Source organism: Megalobrama amblycephala, linkage group LG9 (genome assembly GCF_018812025.1).
Source record: "Megalobrama amblycephala isolate DHTTF-2021 linkage group LG9, ASM1881202v1, whole genome shotgun sequence".
Taxonomy (NCBI): Eukaryota; Metazoa; Chordata; class Actinopteri; order Cypriniformes; family Xenocyprididae; genus Megalobrama; species Megalobrama amblycephala.
The window spans coordinates 24,122,481-24,141,940 of record NC_063052.1 but is presented as its reverse complement, the minus strand read 5'-3'; the positions used below and the strand labels follow the sequence as shown (position 1 = coordinate 24,141,940).

The following is a 19,460-nucleotide window of genomic DNA, read 5'->3' as shown; positions in this document are numbered from 1 at the left end:
GAACTCGAAATCCACTGAAACATCACACAAACCAAATTTACTAAAAATTTTTAGGGTCTAAAAATAGTAATTTATGCATTTTACCTAAAGCTATCAGTGATCAATAAAAGTTTAGACTGTCTTGAAATTAACAATATGTGTAAACTGTCACATGATCAGAACTTTTTAATTTTAGTTTACCACTCTAAAAGTTGATATCAGTGTCAAAGTTCTATAAATAGCTATAGATGATAGAACTACCATATTTTATATTTTTCAAAATATATATTATTAATAAAAACCAAGAGCCCAAACTGATTGATTCACATTACAAAATCTCATTGCTACATTAAACAGGCAACAAAATAAAATGAAAAAGAACAATTTTATTAAACAATGTCACTGATAAAAAAGAAACATTAAATAATGTTATTTTATGATTTGCAACTTTCGTCTGGGTCTTGTTGAACAACTGACCAAATTTTGACTATGACTAGGCCTATAATTTTCCACCGGTTACATTGTAACCATAAAAAAGAAAGAAAAAAAGCAAGCAGTTTATTTCGTTGACCATTAAAAAAGCAAACAATTGTCTGGAAATAATTTGTAATAAAAAGGGTTAAAGCCATGAGCTAACACACTCATACATGCTCTTTCTCTCTATCATGACACACCATTCGCTAATCGGGACCGTCCCGCGCACAGCTCTAGACAGCTGTTGGCGCAGCAAGCACTGAGCGAAGCGCCTCCCATTTCCCTTTTTTCTCTCAACGCGCCAATGTCCGCATCGGACGCCCGCTACATCCTCCGGTGGGCGGGTGCGCGCCGTCTGAAAACCCCTCCTCTTTTTAAAAAGCGGACCGCAATGATTTAGAAGTTCAGGAATCCCACGTGACGTCACCGCGAGGTGATGTAATGCTTCTGTAAATAGATCATATTGTAATCGCGTTTCACTTCAGCGTGCTTCGTCTGAGCGCGAGGAGCGTTGCTAGTCTCAGTCTGCGTGCGTTTAGGTAAGTTAGTATTACTGTTTTTCACTCGCTTGTGAATATGTTTCCACTCTTAGTTCAGAACTTAAATGGAGCGCGTTTCTTGTACAGTGCTGTTGGGATTTTATGTTGTTGTTTTACTGTCAAGTTAGTGTCTGTCAAAGTGCCGGTGTCCATTGAGATGTTCGTAAACTGTTTGAATGTCGGTTCGAGGGGGTGTGACACCACTAAACGAACAGAGAAATAAAGAGTATTAGAATAAAAAAGGGTTTGACTATCGGAAAATGTATGTCTTTGTGAATCTTTAGTAGCCTAAAGATTGTCAACAAACTTGTCAACAAATACGTTTTAGGGAAATGGCTGTTGGACAGTTAGCTGTTGAAAGACAGACTGAATTTTAAATATATTTAAATGTTTGGTTGCACACGTGCGCGTGTTTTGAGGGCGTAAGTATTTGCATTTGCTTTGGATTAATCAAATTATTATTATTAATGTTATTTTCAAATAAACCCAATATGACATGTGCCGACACGTACTCCAAAGTGATTCAGACAACTTCACGATATTTTCACCGCTAAAATGGCACATTATTGCCCCTGGTTAGAATGTCTGATCTCAGTTGTTTGGGTTTCTGAAATTCGTGACACCGCGTGAGTCCTCCGGTTTCGCCATTACGTCATTCTGCAGGCCGGTTAGACGCTTGGCATTTTAGCACCGTAGACCCGTCTTGCCAATTCAAACTCTGGCCCCGGCTGAACTAAATGATGATGTCATGACTAGAGGAATGCTCACGTTATGAGTGACTGGGGTTGTTTTATATATAAGGTGCGACTAATAGGCTACGTAGTACGTTATAATATAGAGAACACATAGAGAAGAGAACTCAAACAGGGAAATGTGAACAGAATTAGGAGAACTGAAAGAAATATGAATAGGTCATGCGTTTTTAAGACTATATTTCACTAATTAGGTGTCATCTATCTATCTATCTATCTATCTATCTATCTATCTATCTATCTATCTATCTATCTATCTATCTATCTATCTGCCTGTCGTTTATTTTCATAAAAGTACATGTTGTACATTGACAGATAGATCATTTTTATTTGTCTGTTTATTTGTCATGAGCACTTTATAATGTCATCTCCCATGTCTGCATGTGTTTGTATGTCTGTGTGTGTGCATGTGTGTGTATATGTATGTTCAGGTTTTTTTAGATCTCAGTGATGAATATTGATCAGGACAGGCCATATGTATGCACTGCTCCTGGATGCTTGCAGGTAAGTGACAGATGTCCAGTTTGCTGGTGGTTGTCATATCATCTAGAGCTACAACAATGTTTTTTATGTATGCTGTCACAAATTTTAGCCATCACTTAGTAGTCAATTGCAGTATTCATATGTATCTTTGGTAACACTTTACAATAAGGTTCATTAGTTAACTACATTAGTTAACATGAACTAATAATGAACTGTACTTGTACAGCATTTATTAATCTTTGTTAATGTTAATTTTAACATTTACTAATACATTATTAAAATCTTGTTAACATTAGTTAATGCTCTGTGAACTAACATGAACAAACAATGAACAACTGTATTTTCATTAACTAATGTTAACGAAGATTAGTAAATACAGTAACAAATGTATTGCTCATGGTTAGTTCATGTTAGTTAATACATTAACTAATGAACCTTATTGTAAAGTGTTACCGTATCTTTTATGTAAAAAAGGAGCTGTGCTTTTTCAGCATTGTCACGGCCTACCATGTTTCTTTTTCTCGTAGCGCTTCCAAAGAGAAGATCACCTAATAATTCACAGACACAAACATGAGATGACCCTTAAATTCTCTTCTATTAAGTGTGACAATATGCTTTCAGGTAAGAGTGGGTATGCAACTTCTCACACAAAAATACACGTTTTATCATCAACACTGTATTAATTTTCTATGCAACTAAAGAGTATCAATCTACAGATTGAAGTCAGTAATATAATAGCCTGTTAAAAGTGAATGTGTGTGTGTGTGTGTGTGTGTGTGTGTGTGTGTGTGTGTGTGTGTGTGTGTGTGTGTGTGTCATGATAGGTCATGCTCTCCATCTCCTTTAATTTAGCATTTAGACAGTGTCTGTTACCCTGGAAACCCAATGTCTGATATATAAACATCAGCCTGACCCTTGACCTCTGGGGTCTGTGAGCCATCATTGCAGCGACAGAAACATTTACATAAAAAACAAAAGAAGGACTTTACCTTCTGACCCCTTTCATAGTTGTCTAGAAAAAGCAGTTTAGTTTAGACTACCTCTAAATTACCAAAACAACATGAGCAAAATCAGGCTCATGTTTATGACATAGGGTTAATTTTTAACATTTTCCCAGCATGCCAGAAGATTACTTTAGACAAGTTTTGCTCATGACATTGAGAAGAGGGCTAGTTTCTTTACATTTGTTTAGAATGCCTGGAGGTTACTTGATATTGATCTATCTAAAGTTTTCACTCTTGACCTTGAGAAATCTCCAATGCCTCCTCAGTTTACATGTGTTTAGTATATATATATATATATATATATATATATATATATATATATATATATATATATACACTTTTACATTTAATATATATATATATAGTATCAATTTTATATTGTCTACATTTATTTTTTATTTTATCTACATACCTTTCTACATTTTAATTTGAACTTTTCCAGAGATTTTTACAGCACTTTAATTTTCATAAACACTAAAAGTTTCCAAATATGCATTGATATTAATTAATATATTATTTCTAATAATATATAGTATATTTATGATATAATATATAAAATAATTAATACAATGTTTCATTTATGCTACATACTTGGTTGCACTATATCATCTTATTTATGTAATATTCTCTTTTCTTTTTACTTATTACATTTTAAAACAAATTTGAATCCATTTTTATTTTTCATGCATCTGTTATGACTATATTATGATTATTTTTATTTTTATTATATGTAATTTTTATGTAAAACATTTCAAATTACCATTGTGTATAAAACGTGCTGTATAAATAAACTTGACTTGCCTTTAATAATAAAAAATCTCTATCGCTAATATTTTGGTTCCATTGTGTTGTTACTTCCTTTATATATTGCCAGTGGCATTTTGTGTGTGGCATCTGATGATGCTGTTTGCATTCATGGTAAACGTGTACTCTTTGTTCATCTATAGATCAGACTCCAACTCCAACCCGTTTCTTACAGGACTGTGAGGAAGTGGGCCTCTTTACTGACCTGGAGCTTAACCAGTCACAGGCGGAGGAGGAGACAAAACCGGTGAGAGCTTTTTTTAAAATATTATAAATATTAGAATATTTAGCATATAAATGTTTTCTAAATTCTATGTCCGTTCTTGCTTACAGAACTTTTCGGCTCAGGTGTCAGGTCAGAACCAGCCTCACACTGAGACACAACCTCAGCAGGGTCAACATCATCAGTTTCAGCCTCAGCAACAGCAGCAGTGCGCTCTGGCCCATCTGAACCAGAGCCAGAACCAGCTCCACATACACAGCTCACAGCCTCAGTCTCAATGCACAGCCACATACTCCACTTCAAATAAACAGTGAGTATTAGCATATATTTACTAGAATACCCCTATATTCTTCTATTCCTCATTAAAGGCAGGCCTGGTTCTTGACTGTAATAGGGTGAACTAGCAGATATCCTGGGTTGGCAAGGTTTTTTTTTTTGCACTACGTCTGCAGCTCTGCATGTAGATATCTTATTTTCACTGTAAATAAAATGCTACAGTTTTTACTCTTCCATCATCCAATGACTGAAAGTAAACGTGACAGGAGCCTACTGTTGCTATAGTAAGCTGATAGATAATAAATAAATATTGATCTATTGATAGATAAACCGTGCAATCTTACTTCAGTGTTGTTGTTAACATTGACATAGACAGTTTGATTTACCACACCAAATATTGTGTGGTAAATATTAAAGGGTTAGTCCAAATGAAATTTCTGTCATACATACTCACCCTCATGCCGTCCCCCCCGTCATTGCACATTTTGAGGTCCAGAAAGGTATTAAAGACATCGTTAAAATAGTCAACGTGACAGTGGTTCAACCTTAATGTTATGAAGCGACAAGAATACTTTTTGTGCACAAAAACAAAACAAAAATAACAACAAAATAACGAAATAGCCGGCTATCGGACGTAAACATGGAAGCCTGCACTGTGTTCACTACGTCAACTGCGTATGACAACAGTTCAAATTGTTAAATAAAGTCGTTATTTTTGTTTTGTTTTTGCGGTTTTGGGTTTGAGACAACATGTGTCACAGATCCCGTGTTTCCCTGGACTCCATTTCCCATGATCCTCCTGTTTCATCACCTGCACTCACTTCCCTCGTCAGCTCCTCATCATCACTCATCACCTGCACCTGGACTCTATTGTCTTCACTCCCTTTATATGGCACTCACTCCCTTCACTCCTTTCCGTTCTGAATGTTGTTTAATGTGTATGTTGGCGTTCCTTACCCTGTGTTACATTAAAGTATTATGTTATTGTGGAAATCCGCATCTGCCTCATCTCTACACCACCATACCATAACAGAAGAACGGACCAATACCGACCGGATTTCCGCATAAAAAATAAAAATAAAAAAAAATAAAAATGGAAGCTTTCTTCAGCTCCCGGGCTTCAGCTTCTCCCATGCCTCCCAAGACGATGACAGCGGCTGAGAAAATCATCGGGCTTCTTCAGGTTGGTCGTTCACTGGAGAGGTATGTGGAGGAGTTCGTTGAGCTGGCTTATCTGACTGACTGGCCCGATGCTAATTTAATCGCCCTGTTTCTGGATGGTCTGGACGACAACACTCTCCGTTTAAATGAACCTGATTATCGTCTCTCCTTAAGCAAAACTATCAATTTTATTTTGGTTTTGAATAATTCCAAATTCTATGTGGATGAGTGTTGGTCTCCAGTCCGTCCAGAAACACGGTCGGCTGGGCCAGTTAGTCAGCCTCCGTATTCCTCCGCTTACCCCTCCGGTGAACTTCCTTCCTGCCCCACGCTGGGCCCACACTCTCCTGCTGGGTCCGGAAAGCGGAGGAGGAGGAAAAAACCTGCCGCTGAGCCCTCTCCAGCCGTCACTGAGCCCGCTCCAGTATCTCCAGAGCCCGCTCCAGTATCTCCAGAGCCCGCTCCAGCCCTTTCCGAGCCTGCCGCTCCAACCCTGGGCGAACCGCCAGATGATGCGGCCTGGCTCATTGACTTTTGGTCCGAGCCAATTTCTCCAGTCTCCGCCGCCGAGCAAGCAGCGGCAGTCTCCGCCGCCGAGCAAGCAGCGGCAGTCTCCGCCGCCGAGCAAGCAGCGGCAGTCTCCGCCGCCGAGCAAGCAGCGGCAGTCTCCGCCGCCGAGCAAGCAGCGCCAGTCTCCGCCGCCGAGCCCTCAGCTCCAGCCGCCGCCGAGCCAACTGCTCCTATTATGAACTTTGTTAAGACTGTTTTCCCTCCCTGCCTCCCTCTCCCACCTCCTTCCACTATTGTCCACACTGCACCTCCACCTCAAGCCACCTCACCCAGGATTCCACCTCGGCCCGTTGGTCCAGATACTCCCCTTGGCTCCAACCTCCCTCTTCTCCACCATGGCCCATCAGTCCACCAGTTCCGCCAGGCTCCATCCTCCCCCGGTTCCGCATCAGTCATTCGTCGGCCTTCCCTCACTTCAGGACTACACTCCTCGGTTTTCACCTCGTCCCTTTGTCCCTCACGCTCCGTTGGCTTCCTCACTCCCTCCTGTGTCCCTTTGGTCGGCTGTCGCTCTGGCTCCACTGCGGCCTTCTGGAGCCCCGCCTGCGCCTCGGTCGGCCGAACCTGCGGCATCGCCCTGTCCCGCCGGATCCTCACCGCCACCTGGGATCGTCGGCAATTCGGCTTCGGCTCCTGACCCGCCATGGCCGGCTTCGGCTCCTGACCCTCCACGGCAGCCCGCTGCACCTGACCCACCACGGCCGCCCACGGCTCCTGACCCGCCATGGCGGTCCGCTGCACCTGACCCGCCATGTCTGTCCGCTGCACCTGACCCGCCATGTCTGCCCGCTGCACCTGACCCGCCATGTCTGCCCGCTGCATGTCTGCCCGCTGCATGTCTGCCCGCTGCATGTCTGCCCGCTGCACCTGACCCGCCATGGCTACCCGCTGCACCTGACCCGCCATGGCTGCCTTCAGCCCCTGACCCGCCATGGCTGCCTTCAGCCCCTGACCCGCCATGGCTGCCTTCAGCCCTGACCCGCCATGGCTGCCTTCAGCCCCTGACCCGCCATGGCTGCCTTCAGCCCCTGACCCGCCATGGCTGCCTTCAGCCCCTGACCCGCCATGGCTGCCTTCAGCCCCTGACCCGCCATGGCTTTTGAACCTGCCCTGGAGACCTTCACTCCAGTCTGCTCCTCCCCCTGCACCAGCGTGAGGTCTCCAGGGCGCCCGCCCCCTCCCAGTTGTTTCATCTACGGCGCGAGGACGCGCCTACCGGGAGGGGGGGGTAATGTCACAGATCCCGTGTTTCCCTGGACTCCATTTCCCATGATCCTCCTGTTTCATCACCTGCACTCACTTCCCTCGTCAGCTCCTCATCATCACTCATCACCTGCACCTGGACTCTATTGTCTTCACTCCCTTTATATGGCACTCACTCCCTTCACTCCTTGTCCGTTCTGAATGTTGTTTAATGTGTTTGTTGGCGTTCCTTACCCTGTGTTACATTAAAGTATTATGTTATTGTGGAAATCCGCGTCTGCCTCATCTCTACACCACCATACCATAACAACATGAGGCTCAGTACTTCATGACAGAAATTTCATTTTTGGATGAACTAACCCTTTAAGATACATTTTAAACCCCTAATTCACACCTTGATAGCAGGCAAATATTTCTGCCTGTTATTACTCGTGAGATTGTTAGCCTCTGCTTATCCACAACAGACACCACTTCGTGTATAATGTTGCTTTGCTTTCATCTAAAAAAAGGAAAAATACAGCAATTTTCTGGTGTTATGATTGTTTGGGGCAGTCTTCAACATACAGCCCACCTCAGATTGCTTGTAATGCACAAATCATGAAAAAGATCAACACTATCTTTGCTTATAAAGTCTGATGTTTGGGTGGGCTCAGCCCACCCCTGCCCATGCCTAGTTCAAGCCCTGATTAAAGATCAACATTTTAACTGAAAATGTTACATTTTGGGGGGTATACAAAATGTATTCATGGAAAATAAGTCAAAAAGATTTAATGCAACACAGCATCATACCTTTAATTTTATGAGATGCAGAATATTTAGTTTTTTAATATAGCATTGCATCTTTAGAATTTGCTAGCTTAACTTGTCATTGTAAAGATGTTGAAATGCTGCAAGTTAAAATTTCTAAATTGCTTTTTGCTGACCCCTTTTGTCCACTACTCATCTGAATCCCTCTGACTCCATTACAGATCTGCACCCAGCTGTCTGCACAGCACACAGGCAAACACCATGCCTGGGACATCAGCCATGAATGTAAGTAAACCTGAGAGCATTTCAAAGTAAAATAATTATCTAAATAATAACTCTATTTCTTTATACGTCAACACAATAATTTCATATATTTTTAAAATAACAGATGGAGGCGCAATTGTCCATGAACTCCAGTATGATCGGCATACCAGGCCCCACCCACCCTGGCTCGTGCTCCTCCCTTCAGGTACAGCCCCATACTAATGATTTGACTCCATGGTTACAGGATTATGATGTCTCTATAGAAACATTACAAGTCAGACAGGGGTTATAATGCCACAGTGCTTTGTAACTAATGTAGACATCTTGATTGTGTTATCTAATTCAGACACATGCAATGTTGTGGTTTTGCCTGTTAAAAATCTGCATTCGCACACACACACACACACACACACACACACACACAAGCACACATGCAGGAGACTCTCGTGCACTGATTCTCTTCAGAAAGTGGAGGAGATTGAATTTCAAAGGCTTCGGGCTGACCTGGTTATCATCTGACTTTTCAAAGCCGTCTTTGTAGATTCTCTGTGTTTTAAAAAACTTAAAAGTGCCAAGTAATCTTACCATCGCAAACACTCACTACACACAGGAAACCTTAGATGTAGAAATTAAAAACACATGGTTGCCTGCAGAAGTTGGTAAAACAAATCTTGCTTTAGACATTTCCCTTTTAAATAGCAATTTTCCACAGTGTTATATGACAATGATGTTGACAGTGAACCCAGGAGCCTTTTTTGACCCATCTTTCCCCGTCTCTAATCCTTCAGAGGTCAAAGGTCATACCAGCCCACAGCCAGCCTGCAGTCTCCAATGGCAGTCAGAATCCTCTTTGCCACATGATGGAGATGATGTCATCACAACAGCACCCACTGTCGCATTTACAATCCTCCTCTCATCATCACGCATACCAACAGCACTGCCACTCACCGCAAAGACTTGCACATCAACATCAAAGCCAAGACCAATCACTTCACAGCCATGCTCACCACTCTCCACCCACGCACTTGCATCCTGGCTCCTCCCACCAGACCGCCCCTCCCCTTTCACATCAGCCAGTACCTACACAGGTCTAGATTTTTGCGCCAAACTCTGACTTTTACAGTTTGACTTAATCTATTGTGTTATTTAATGCAATGTTTGTGTTTTATAGATGTCCTCCACACCAAAACACACCCACTGCCCGCAGTCTCCTCCACAGCCGACCGTGAGCAGACGCCGACGGACAGCAGAGGAAGACCCGGATGAGCGCAGACGGAAGTTTCTGGAGAGAAACAGAGCTGCTGCCACGCGGTGCAGACAGAAGAGAAAAGTTTGGGTGATGTCGTTGGAAAGGAAGGCTGAGGAGCTTACACACACTAACTTACAGCTACAGGTAAAATTTACACACGCATGATTAGATATGTAGAATCAAATACAATTGAAACTTCATGATAGATTTGCTGCTTTGTTGTCATATATTTTTTGTCTTCTCTTAGAATGAGGTGACGTCACTCAGGACAGAAGTCACTCAACTGAAGCAAATTCTTCTTGCACATAAAGACTGTCCTGTCTCTGTGAGACAGAGAGAAACGCAGAGTGAGTATGAATTATTTTCTCATTCTCTCCTCCTTTCTCTCACATACTACTGTATATGTTTGAATCTCTTTAAAACCTGTGAAGAACATGTCTGCATCTCATATTTAACCCCAAAATAATAATAATAATAATAAATTATATATTGCTAAAAAAATGAAGGCCGTATTTTAGGACAACTATGTATTTTAGGACAACTATGATTTTAACCCTAAATAATATACAAATAATGCAAAGAAAAAAGTAAACTGAAAATAAAATAAAAGTATTTCTACATCAAGATAGTATAATCTAAATAAGAATAATTGTACTATAGTCATTTAAAATGCCATATCAAAAAATAAGAAAATAAAAACCATATCATAATAATGAGAATACTTAAAGAATAATAAACAAATTATTAAATAAGAAACAAATTATCTTTAATTATAATTTTAAGTTTAATTGAAGAAAATTAAACTTAAAAATCAAACATCCCTCAAAATATATTTTTACATTTTTTGATTTTAATAAAATATTTTTTTAATTCGATATTCTTACACTACCGTTCACAAGTTCGGGGTCAGTAAGATCTTTTTTAATTATTTTATTTATTATTTTTTATTTATTCATTAAGGATGCATTAAGTGAATCAAAAGTGACAGTAAAGACTTTTTTATTGTTACAAAAAAAAAGTTACACAGTTTCCAATATATATACAGGTGCTGGTCATATAATTAGAATATCATCAAAAGTTGATTTATTTCACTAATTCCATTCAAAAAGTGAAACTTGTATATTATATTCATTCATTACACACAGACTGATATATTTCAAATGTTTATTTCTTTTAATTTTGATGATTATAACTGACAACTAAGGAAAATCCCAAATTCAGTATCTCAGAAAATTAGAATATTACTTAAGACCAATACAAAGAAAGGATTTTTAGAAATCTTGGCCAACTGAAAAGTATGAACATGAAAAGTATGAGCATGTACAACACTCAATACTTAGTTGGGACTCCTTTTGCCTGAATTACTGCAGTAATGCGGCGTGGCATGGAGTCGATCAGTCTGTGGCACTGCTCAGGTGTTATGAGAGCCCAGGTTGCTCTGATAGTGGCCTTCAGCTCTTCTGCATTGTTGGGTCTGGCATATCGCATCTTCCTCTTCACAATATCCCATAGATTTTCTATGGGGTTAAGGTCAAGTGAGTTTGCTTTCCAATTAAGAACAGGGATACCATGGTCCTTAAACCAGGTACTGGTAGCTTTGGCACTGTGTGCAGGTGCCAAGTCCTGTTGGAAAATGAAATCTGCATCTCCATAAAGTTGGTCAGCAGCAGGAATCATGAAGTGCTCTAAAACATCCTGGTATACGGCTGCGTTGACCTTGGACCTCAAAAAACACAGTGGACCAACACCAGCAGATGACATGGCACCCCAAACCATCACTGACTGTGGAAACTTTACACTGGACCTCAAGCAACGTGGATTGTGTGCCTCTCCTCTCTTCCTCCAGACTCTGGGACCCTGATTTCCAAAGGAAATGCAAAATTTACTTTCATCAGAGAACATAACTTTGGACCACTCAGCAGCAGTCCAGTCCTTTTTGTCTTTAGCCCAGGCAAGACACTTCTGACGCTGTCTGTTGTTCAAGAGTGTTATGACACAAGGAATGCGACAGCTGAAACCCATGTCTTGCATACGTCTGTGCGTAGTGGTTCTTGAAGCACTGACTCCAGCTGCAGTCCACTCTTTGTGATTCTCCCCCACATTTTTGAATGGGTTTTGTTTCACAATCCTCTCCAGGGTGCGGTTATCCCTATTGCTTGTACACTTTTTTCTACCACATCTTTTCCTTCACCTCTCTATTAATGTGCTTGGACACAGAGCTCTGTGAACAGCCAGCCTCTTTTGCAATGACCTTTTGTGTCTTGCCCTCCTTGTGCAAGGTGTCAATGGTCGTCTTTTGGACAACTGTCAAGTCATCAGTCTTCCCCATGATTGTGTAGCCTACAGAACTAGACTGAGAGACCATTTAAAGGCCTTTGCAGGTGTTTTGAGTTAATTAGCTGATTAGAGTGTGGCACCAGGTGTCTTCAATATTGAACCTTTTCACAATATTCTAATTTTCTGAGATACTGAGGGATTTTCCTTAGTTGTCTGTTATAATCATCAAAATTAAAAGAAATAAACATTTGAAATATATCAGTCTGTGTGTAATGAATGAATATAATATATAAGTTTCACTTTTTGAATGGAATTTGTGAAATAAATCAACTTTTTGATGATATTCTAATTATATGACCAGCACCTGTATATTAGAGGGTTAGTTCACCCAAAAATCACTCTCATGTCATTCTACACCTTAAGGTAAGACCTTTGTTCATCTTCGGAACACAAATTAAGATATTTTTGATTAAATCCGATGGCTCAGTGAGGCCTCTATAGACAGCAATGCCATTGTAAATCTCAAGATCCATAAAGCTACTAAAAACATATTTAAAACAGTTCATGTGAGTTCAGTGGTTCTACCTTAATATTATAAAGCGACGAGAATACTTTTTGCGCTCCAAAAAAACAAAATAATGACTTTTCAGCAATATTTTGTGATGGCTGATTTCAAAACACTGCTTCATGAAGCTTCGGAGCTTTACGAATTGAATAAGCGGTTCAGAGCGCCAAAGTCACATGATTTCAGCAGTTTAGTCGGTTGATAGGAGATCCGAGTCACTGATTCGATTCATAAAGCCATTAAAAATGTCTCCAAATCGGCCATCACGAGATATTGTTGAAAAGTCGTTATTTAGTTTTTTTGGCACACAAAAAGTATTCTCGTCACTTTATAATATTAAGGTAGATCCACCGAACTTACATGAACTGTTTTAAATATGTTTTTAGTAGCTTTATGGATCTTGAGATTTACAATGGCATTGCTGTCTATAAAGGCCTCACTGAGCCATCGAATTTAATCAAAAATATCTTAATTTGTTAATTAATAATTGATATTAAAATAGTTCAACAGTTATTTAAAGTGTTTATAATATTTCACAATATTACTGCATTACTGTATTTTGATTAAAATGCAGCCTTGGTGAGAGTAAAAGACTTTTTAAAAACATTTTAAAAATCTTACCAGCCACAGATCTTTGAGTGGCAGTGTATTTCTATTGTGTTTTATTACATACAATATGTATATTATTTTATACATTTTGAAAATTCCTAATTTTAATAAACTCCTTTCGTATTCATGTTTAGGTGGAGTAGGTAGCCCAACAGAAAGTCCTGTCCAGCAACATGCCATTCAACACAACAGCATCTCAACCTCAAGTTCGACTCTACCACACACTCACCTCACCACACACTCCCACCCTAACTAACAACACACAACTATGACATGCTCCTACATACACATAACATGATGAAAACACAAAATACAATCCATCTTCAGAGCCATATGGTCAGGGCATCTATAACAAAGCAGGTACCCATCAGTGCAAAAGCAAAACTAAACAGCAAAATGTTTAAATCTATGATTTATGACTAAAAGGGAATGTATGCATCACATATATGTCTGTAATGTTCTTTAAAGAATAGAATAATTCATAAGAAGTCTGTTTATATTTATGGCCCTTGTCATCTCAGGAAATAAGCCGAGGGTCAGATGGATGTTTCCATTGGTTTTATTTTACCTCACTGTGATTTTTTTTTTTTTTTTTACAGTGTTGGAAAAATAATCTGTCCTTTTACACTCACTAAATTTAGTTTTCTTTTTCTCAAACCTGTCTCTCACCCTCCATCTGTCTTCTCACTCTCTTCCTCATGCTTTTTTATAGCTGATCTTTCTCAGGGACACTCATCTAGTTTTACTCCTGGAGTATGTGTGCACATTTGTGTGTATACTTGTTTGTTTGTTTTTGGCCACTTTCAGTGTAAATGCTTTGATAGCTTCAGTGACAGCTGTGTGTGCTAAATCCTGAAACTAATGGCAAGGCTGTGTGAAATGCATTGAATCAGGGCAGTTGTAAATTTGTAATTGTAAATAGGAATCTCTAGTTTTATAAATTTATGATGATGCAAGATTATTATGATAAAGCTGTTGTTACATGTTTGTCTTCTCTGTAAATATTGTCAGAGGCCCTTTGGTAAATTATCAGGTATCACATTACCTAAGAAAGTACTGAGAGTATCACATGTGAATTTTGGATTGACAGAACATGCAACTCATTTTATATAGTCAAATTCAGAATCATGTAAAGGACTCATGTATTACTAATCACACTCAGTATTCTCAGTATTCTCAATACGGCATAGCAACATTTCACACTAACTGGTTCAGAGACAATCAAAATGTCAATACTGACATTTCCTGGAAATCACATACAAGCATGTTGTGCTATCTCTTAAATAAATGCTTAGATAAAGCATTTATGTGGCTATACATTCTGTGGAATATGGAATTATGAATTTCAAAAAAAAAAAAAAAAAAGAATGTTTGTAAACGCTTCAGGTTTAAACTGTTTTATGCATGTACAGGTTTTTTGAAATATTTATCTATTTTTGTACACATTTGTGGCCATTTTTAATTAAAAGCACTTAATATCTGTATCCATATGTTCTGATCTCCTTTTTCATGGTTCATCGTAATAATTTCATAATGCTGTGACACAACTGCTGCTTTTAGTGTATTAACGTGCCTAGCTTTTAACATACAGTGCGTCAAGAAATGTAAATCAGAAATTAGAATATTTCCTTCTACCTGAATTATTGCTGAATTACTCTGGGGGTGTGACTTCATGAGTGATAATTAAATGTGGTTATATAGTGTTGAAGTGCAAGTCTTGTGAAAACTTGGTTTATTGCGCCATCTTATGGTGGAGTTATGCAGAAAAGGCAGTAGCCTGGTTTGACAGACAGGGTTTAGATTAAGCCAGGATTAGGCCTTAGTTCAATTAGGACATTTAAGTAGCTTTTATAAACATGCCCTAGAAAAAAAAACATTACTGGTGTGCATCTTGAGACAAAACAATGGCAGTGACATCTGTCAGTGCAAGTTGCTTTCAGTTAAAACAGCTCAAATATGCGTTTAGTCTGGGACTAGGCGTGTTTAAAAGACGTATTTAAAACAGTTCATGTGACAACAGTGTTTCAACCTTAATGTTATGAAGCTACGAGAATACTTTTTGTGCGCCAAAATAATAATAATAATAACGACTTTATGACGATATATAGTGATAGGCGATTTCAAAACACTGCTTCAAAGCTTTACGAATCTTTTGTTTCGAATTACGGATTCAGAGCGCCAAAGTCACGTGATTTCAGTAAACTAGGCTTCGTTATGTCATAAGAGTTTCGAAATGTCAATGGTTCACCACTGGGGGGCGTGACTTTGGCAGTTTATTACACGCTCCGAACCACTGAATCGAAAAAAAAAGATTCATAAAGCTTCGAAGCTTCATGAAGCAGTGTTTTGAAATCGCCCATCACTAGATATTGTCTCATAAAGTCGTTATTTTGTTTTGTTTTTTGGCGCACAAAAGTATTCTCATCGCTTTATAACATTAAGGTTGAACCACTGTTGTCACATGAACTGTTTTAAATATGTCTTTAGTAGCTTTCTGGGCACTGAAAGTGTCAATTAACTGGCAATGCAGGCCTCATTGACCCATCGGATTTTATGAAAAATATTTAATTTGTGTTCCGAAGATGAACGAAGGTTTCACGGGTGTGGAACGACATGAGGGTGAGTAATCAATGGAAGAATTTTCATTTTTGGGTGAACTAAAGCCTTGTCTGTGAAATTATAAATTATATTATTATAAAGAACAAAAAAGAAACCATTACACACAAACTATGCACAATCAATACTAACTCCTATATATTTATTGCAAAAAAAAAGCAATGATAAAGGTGAAATGTATAAACTTTAACAAATGAATTTGCTTGTGCTGTACTTCAGCTGATAGTAATACAGAAGTAATACATTTTCAACAAGGACAGAAATACATTAATTCCAAAACCAAGCAATTCTGCCAACCAGCAGCTGAGGCTTAGACAATCAACCAAAAGAAAAGAAAATAAGAAAAAGAAAAGAAAAGATTTGCAATTTTTTAGTGGTTTTGGCAAAAATAATTTGTGTGCCAAAATTGTGTATTTCAGATACACAAAACACTTCAGTCCGAGTATCTAAGCATTATGACATCATCATCTCTTCGTGTGGGGCTGTTGTCAAAGAAACGTTCGCCAGGGAACTGGATGAGGTCACCTTCTTCAGCTAGTTGTCTGCCACTCTGGTAACCAGTGAATTCAGAAGAGACACAGGTAGTAGCCACAGTCGAACGAAACGGATGTCTGGTTGAGTACATGTGACGTACATGTGCATGAGCTGATGACTTCCTGTATCTGATCCGCCTCTTCAACACACGCCCCAGCCAGATTCCACCCACCAGAAGAAGCAGCAGAGCATTGGCTGTAAGGGCTGCTATTGTGATGAGCTGCAGGTTGACCTCACTTGTCACTGAGGGCAAAAGTGTGACAAATCCAGTGCAGTGATCTCTGGGGGCAACCTGGCACAAAGTCCCATCCACTACGCTCTCCACGCAGGTGATATAGGTGGAGTCTGGGCGGAGCTCTTGGAGGGTCACCGCCCGGTCAGTTCCATCTGTGTAAACATAGCGTGGGAAGCGGAAAGCATGGCCGAAACGGTCAAATAAAACCCGGAAGAGAAGTTCTTTCCCATGAACTAGTCCAACATCGGGAGTTGTGCTCCAATGAACTGTGGCTGTACTGGAAGTGACATCTTCCACACTAACGTTCAGGATGGAGTGACGGTTGAACTGACATGCATCAGTGATCACTGCTATTCTTGAGTCTTGATGCTTGGCTCTGTCCTGTAAGGGCAGGTTGAACTGCTCCTGTTGGGCCAAAGCAAAGGTGCTGTGGTTGTGGATGTTGTTGTGGCCTGTCAGGATTGTGGACATTGTTGTGGAAAAAAAAGATAAGGAGGCATTTTTTCCAGCTGTGGATCTTGGCCTTGAGCTGACTAGTTTCCTTTTCTTCTTTCTTTCAAATGTTGTCACAAGCCCTTGCTCCACCTGATCCCCTTGAACCCCTACTTCTTCATGTTTCTCTCCTTCTCGCTTCTCTCTTTCCTCCTTGAGAATCGATGCCTTTACTACTGCACCACGGCTCTCCATTGGCTGAGACAGAGGTTCTGACTCGCAATAGCCACTCATATTACCCAGCTGTGAGTTGCTGACATAGTCCAAGTATTTTCCCGCCAGCGCTGGGGGGTGAAGGCAGCGTACAAACACGGTCAACAGCTTTCCATGAGAATGCGCATGCGTCAACCAGCTCTTAAGCTTCTCCATCCGGCAGTCGCATGTCCAGTTATTCCCATTCAGTTCTACGTGAAACAAAACGCCGTTTGTGGCGAAAATTCCGCCGGATAGATTCATAAGACGGTTGTTTTTCAATTTTAAGGTTTTTAGATGTGAAAGGTTGCCGAAAGCACCGGGGTCCACGCGAGATATGTGATTGTCACTAAAGTCGAGGTGTTCGATGCGCTCGAGTGGGTCCAGCAGACCAGCCACGATCTCTTTCAGCTCGTTCTTGTCTATCTCGAATTCTTTAACGCGCGCGAGCCCTTTGAGGGCTTCGTTGTCCAGTTTTAATATCTTGTTGTGGCTCAGCGAAAGTTTTGTTAGCTTTTTCAGATTATGAAAGACGTGATTTCCAATGTGCCTTATTTGGTTGCCTTTTATTAGAAGAGTTGTTAGTGACTTAAGATGGGAAAACATAAAAATATCGTGCAGTTCTGTTTGTTTATTGTCCGATAGATTTAAAAACTGCAGTTTGCTGAGCCGCGAAAAAGCATTCCGATCAATATGGCGAAGCTGGTTCGATTCTAAGTGCAGAAACATTAAATTGGTCAGACCTTTGAAAACGCATTCTTTTAAAAACTCAATAGAATTTCCATCAAGTCTCAGTTTGACTAAACTATTTAAATGACTAAAAGATTCGGACGTAATGTCCTTGATTTCGTTGTTATTGCTATACAATATTGTGAGTTTTTTCAGCGACTGTAAAGTCCCAGGTTGTATTGCCGAGATTAAGTTGTTACCCAGATATAGTTCCTCCAGCTTGGAAAGTTTCTCGAATGCTTTAGGGTGTATATTCCTTATTTGGTTAAACTGGAGATTAAGCCTCATTAGGTTGCCATAGCGCATAAAGTCGAAGGCGCTGAGGTTGTGAATGAAGTTTCCCGCAAGACCGAGAACCCATACGTCCCCTGCGCGCTCCACCTGCGGGGCTTTGGGAACCGCGCGCAGACCGCGATTTGCGCACAGGATATGCTGCGCGTGCTGGCAGTCGCATGTTTCAGGGCAAATGGCGCAAACAGGCGCGAATAATAAAAGAACTCCACTGCCCAACAAAAGAAAGTTGTAGAGCAAATATGCCATTCCAGTGACACGCAAACAACACACTCAATACATTCCTTTGTTTCAGTCCAGGTTCGCCAAATTCTTCCTCGCCAGGAATTAAAGCTTTACGGATGCAGTGCCGCCCGAGTACAGACATTTAGATTATGTTTAGGTATAGTACGAATGCATAGCGATTTGAAGCTGTATTGAGATATCCCTGCACAACCGTTGGCGAACTGATGTGGCTCCAACCAGGGAAACATTTGCCTCCGCCAGACTCTCATCCCCCAAGATGTCATCTGTTGCAGATTACACACACACACACACCATAGTCATCTCCGAGTTCAGCACGGATCACCCCGCCCCACTCCCATCCAGATGTGGACATTACAGTCACACGACATACACACTCGTGTATAGGATCAATCGGATCTACAGATTCTGGTTCAGATTTATCTTAACGATTCCTTAGGCTGTAGGATTCTTTTAGTATTTTTTAGGGGAAGAAACCAATTCCTATTGCATTGCTTGGCAGTCTGATGTTTCCAAATGATTCAACATATTAGGCCCTACAATAAATCAGGAAAAAAATTCTTGCAATGGTTTGTTTCACAAACTTTAGAATGACTTTTACAAACTTTTAGAGGCAGTATAAATCCAATTCAAATAATTGGCCCTAAAAATACTACAAAAACTGATAACATATTTTCATAAAATGAATGGTTCAAATATTTTTAGATGGACGGACAGGGCCGGGTCTAGGGGGGCTAGGGGGGCATTGCCCCCCCAGAATTTCCTTGTGCCCCCCAAAAATGTGCAGCCAACAATAAAAATGAATAAGCCTACATAAACATTAAAAACGTCTTATCTATTGAATAAGGATCGGCCACTTTAATCACAGAAAAAAGTGAATATTATGCTTATAATGATATTTAATCTCACAAAAATGGACTTAAAATCCAAAACATGCGAACTAGGAAGT

General features: G+C 40.1%; 2 protein-coding genes across 4 annotated transcripts; one reads left to right on the top strand and one right to left on the bottom strand.

The window, feature by feature from the left end:
• The first annotated feature begins 427 nt into the window (after positions 1 to 427).
• creb5a (cAMP responsive element binding protein 5a) lies at positions 428 to 13,875 on the top strand. 3 transcript variants are annotated; one of them, XM_048202252.1, is made up of 11 exons: positions 672 to 992; positions 2,176 to 2,248; positions 2,755 to 2,848; positions 4,179 to 4,282; positions 4,369 to 4,568; positions 8,437 to 8,500; positions 8,604 to 8,684; positions 9,268 to 9,567; positions 9,651 to 9,872; positions 9,976 to 10,075; positions 13,314 to 13,875. In XM_048202252.1, the coding sequence occupies exons 2-11, from the start codon at positions 2,195 to 2,197 to the stop codon at positions 13,433 to 13,435; spliced, it is 1,341 nt and encodes a 446-aa protein (XP_048058209.1). In that variant the 5' UTR covers positions 672 to 992; positions 2,176 to 2,194; the 3' UTR covers positions 13,436 to 13,875. The 3 variants fall into 3 exon arrangements, with proteins under 3 accessions (XP_048058211.1, XP_048058210.1, XP_048058209.1); XM_048202254.1 differs by lacking the exon at positions 9,268 to 9,567 and having other exon boundaries at positions 428 to 992; XM_048202253.1 differs by having other exon boundaries at positions 670 to 2,248.
• A 2,034-nt stretch (positions 13,876 to 15,909) lies between these two features.
• On the bottom strand, positions 15,910 to 19,141 carry tril (TLR4 interactor with leucine-rich repeats). The gene has a single exon (XM_048202250.1). The coding sequence runs from the start codon at positions 18,515 to 18,517 to the stop codon at positions 16,229 to 16,231; it is 2,289 nt and encodes a 762-aa protein (XP_048058207.1). The 5' UTR covers positions 18,518 to 19,141; the 3' UTR covers positions 15,910 to 16,228.
• Positions 19,142 to 19,460: the final 319 nt, after the last annotated feature.

Coding starts and splice junctions, on each gene's coding strand:
- creb5a (XM_048202253.1), top strand. CDS start 2,195: ATGAATATTGATCAGGACAGGCCATATGTATGCACTGCTCCTGGATGC. Junction 9,568..9,650: donor ATCAGCCAGTACCTACACAG/GTCTAGATTTTT, acceptor TGTGTTTTATAG/ATGTCCTCCACACCAAAACA. Junction 9,873..9,975: donor ACACTAACTTACAGCTACAG/GTAAAATTTACA, acceptor GTCTTCTCTTAG/AATGAGGTGACGTCACTCAG.
- tril (XM_048202250.1), bottom strand. CDS start 18,517: ATGGCATATTTGCTCTACAACTTTCTTTTGTTGGGCAGTGGAGTTCTT.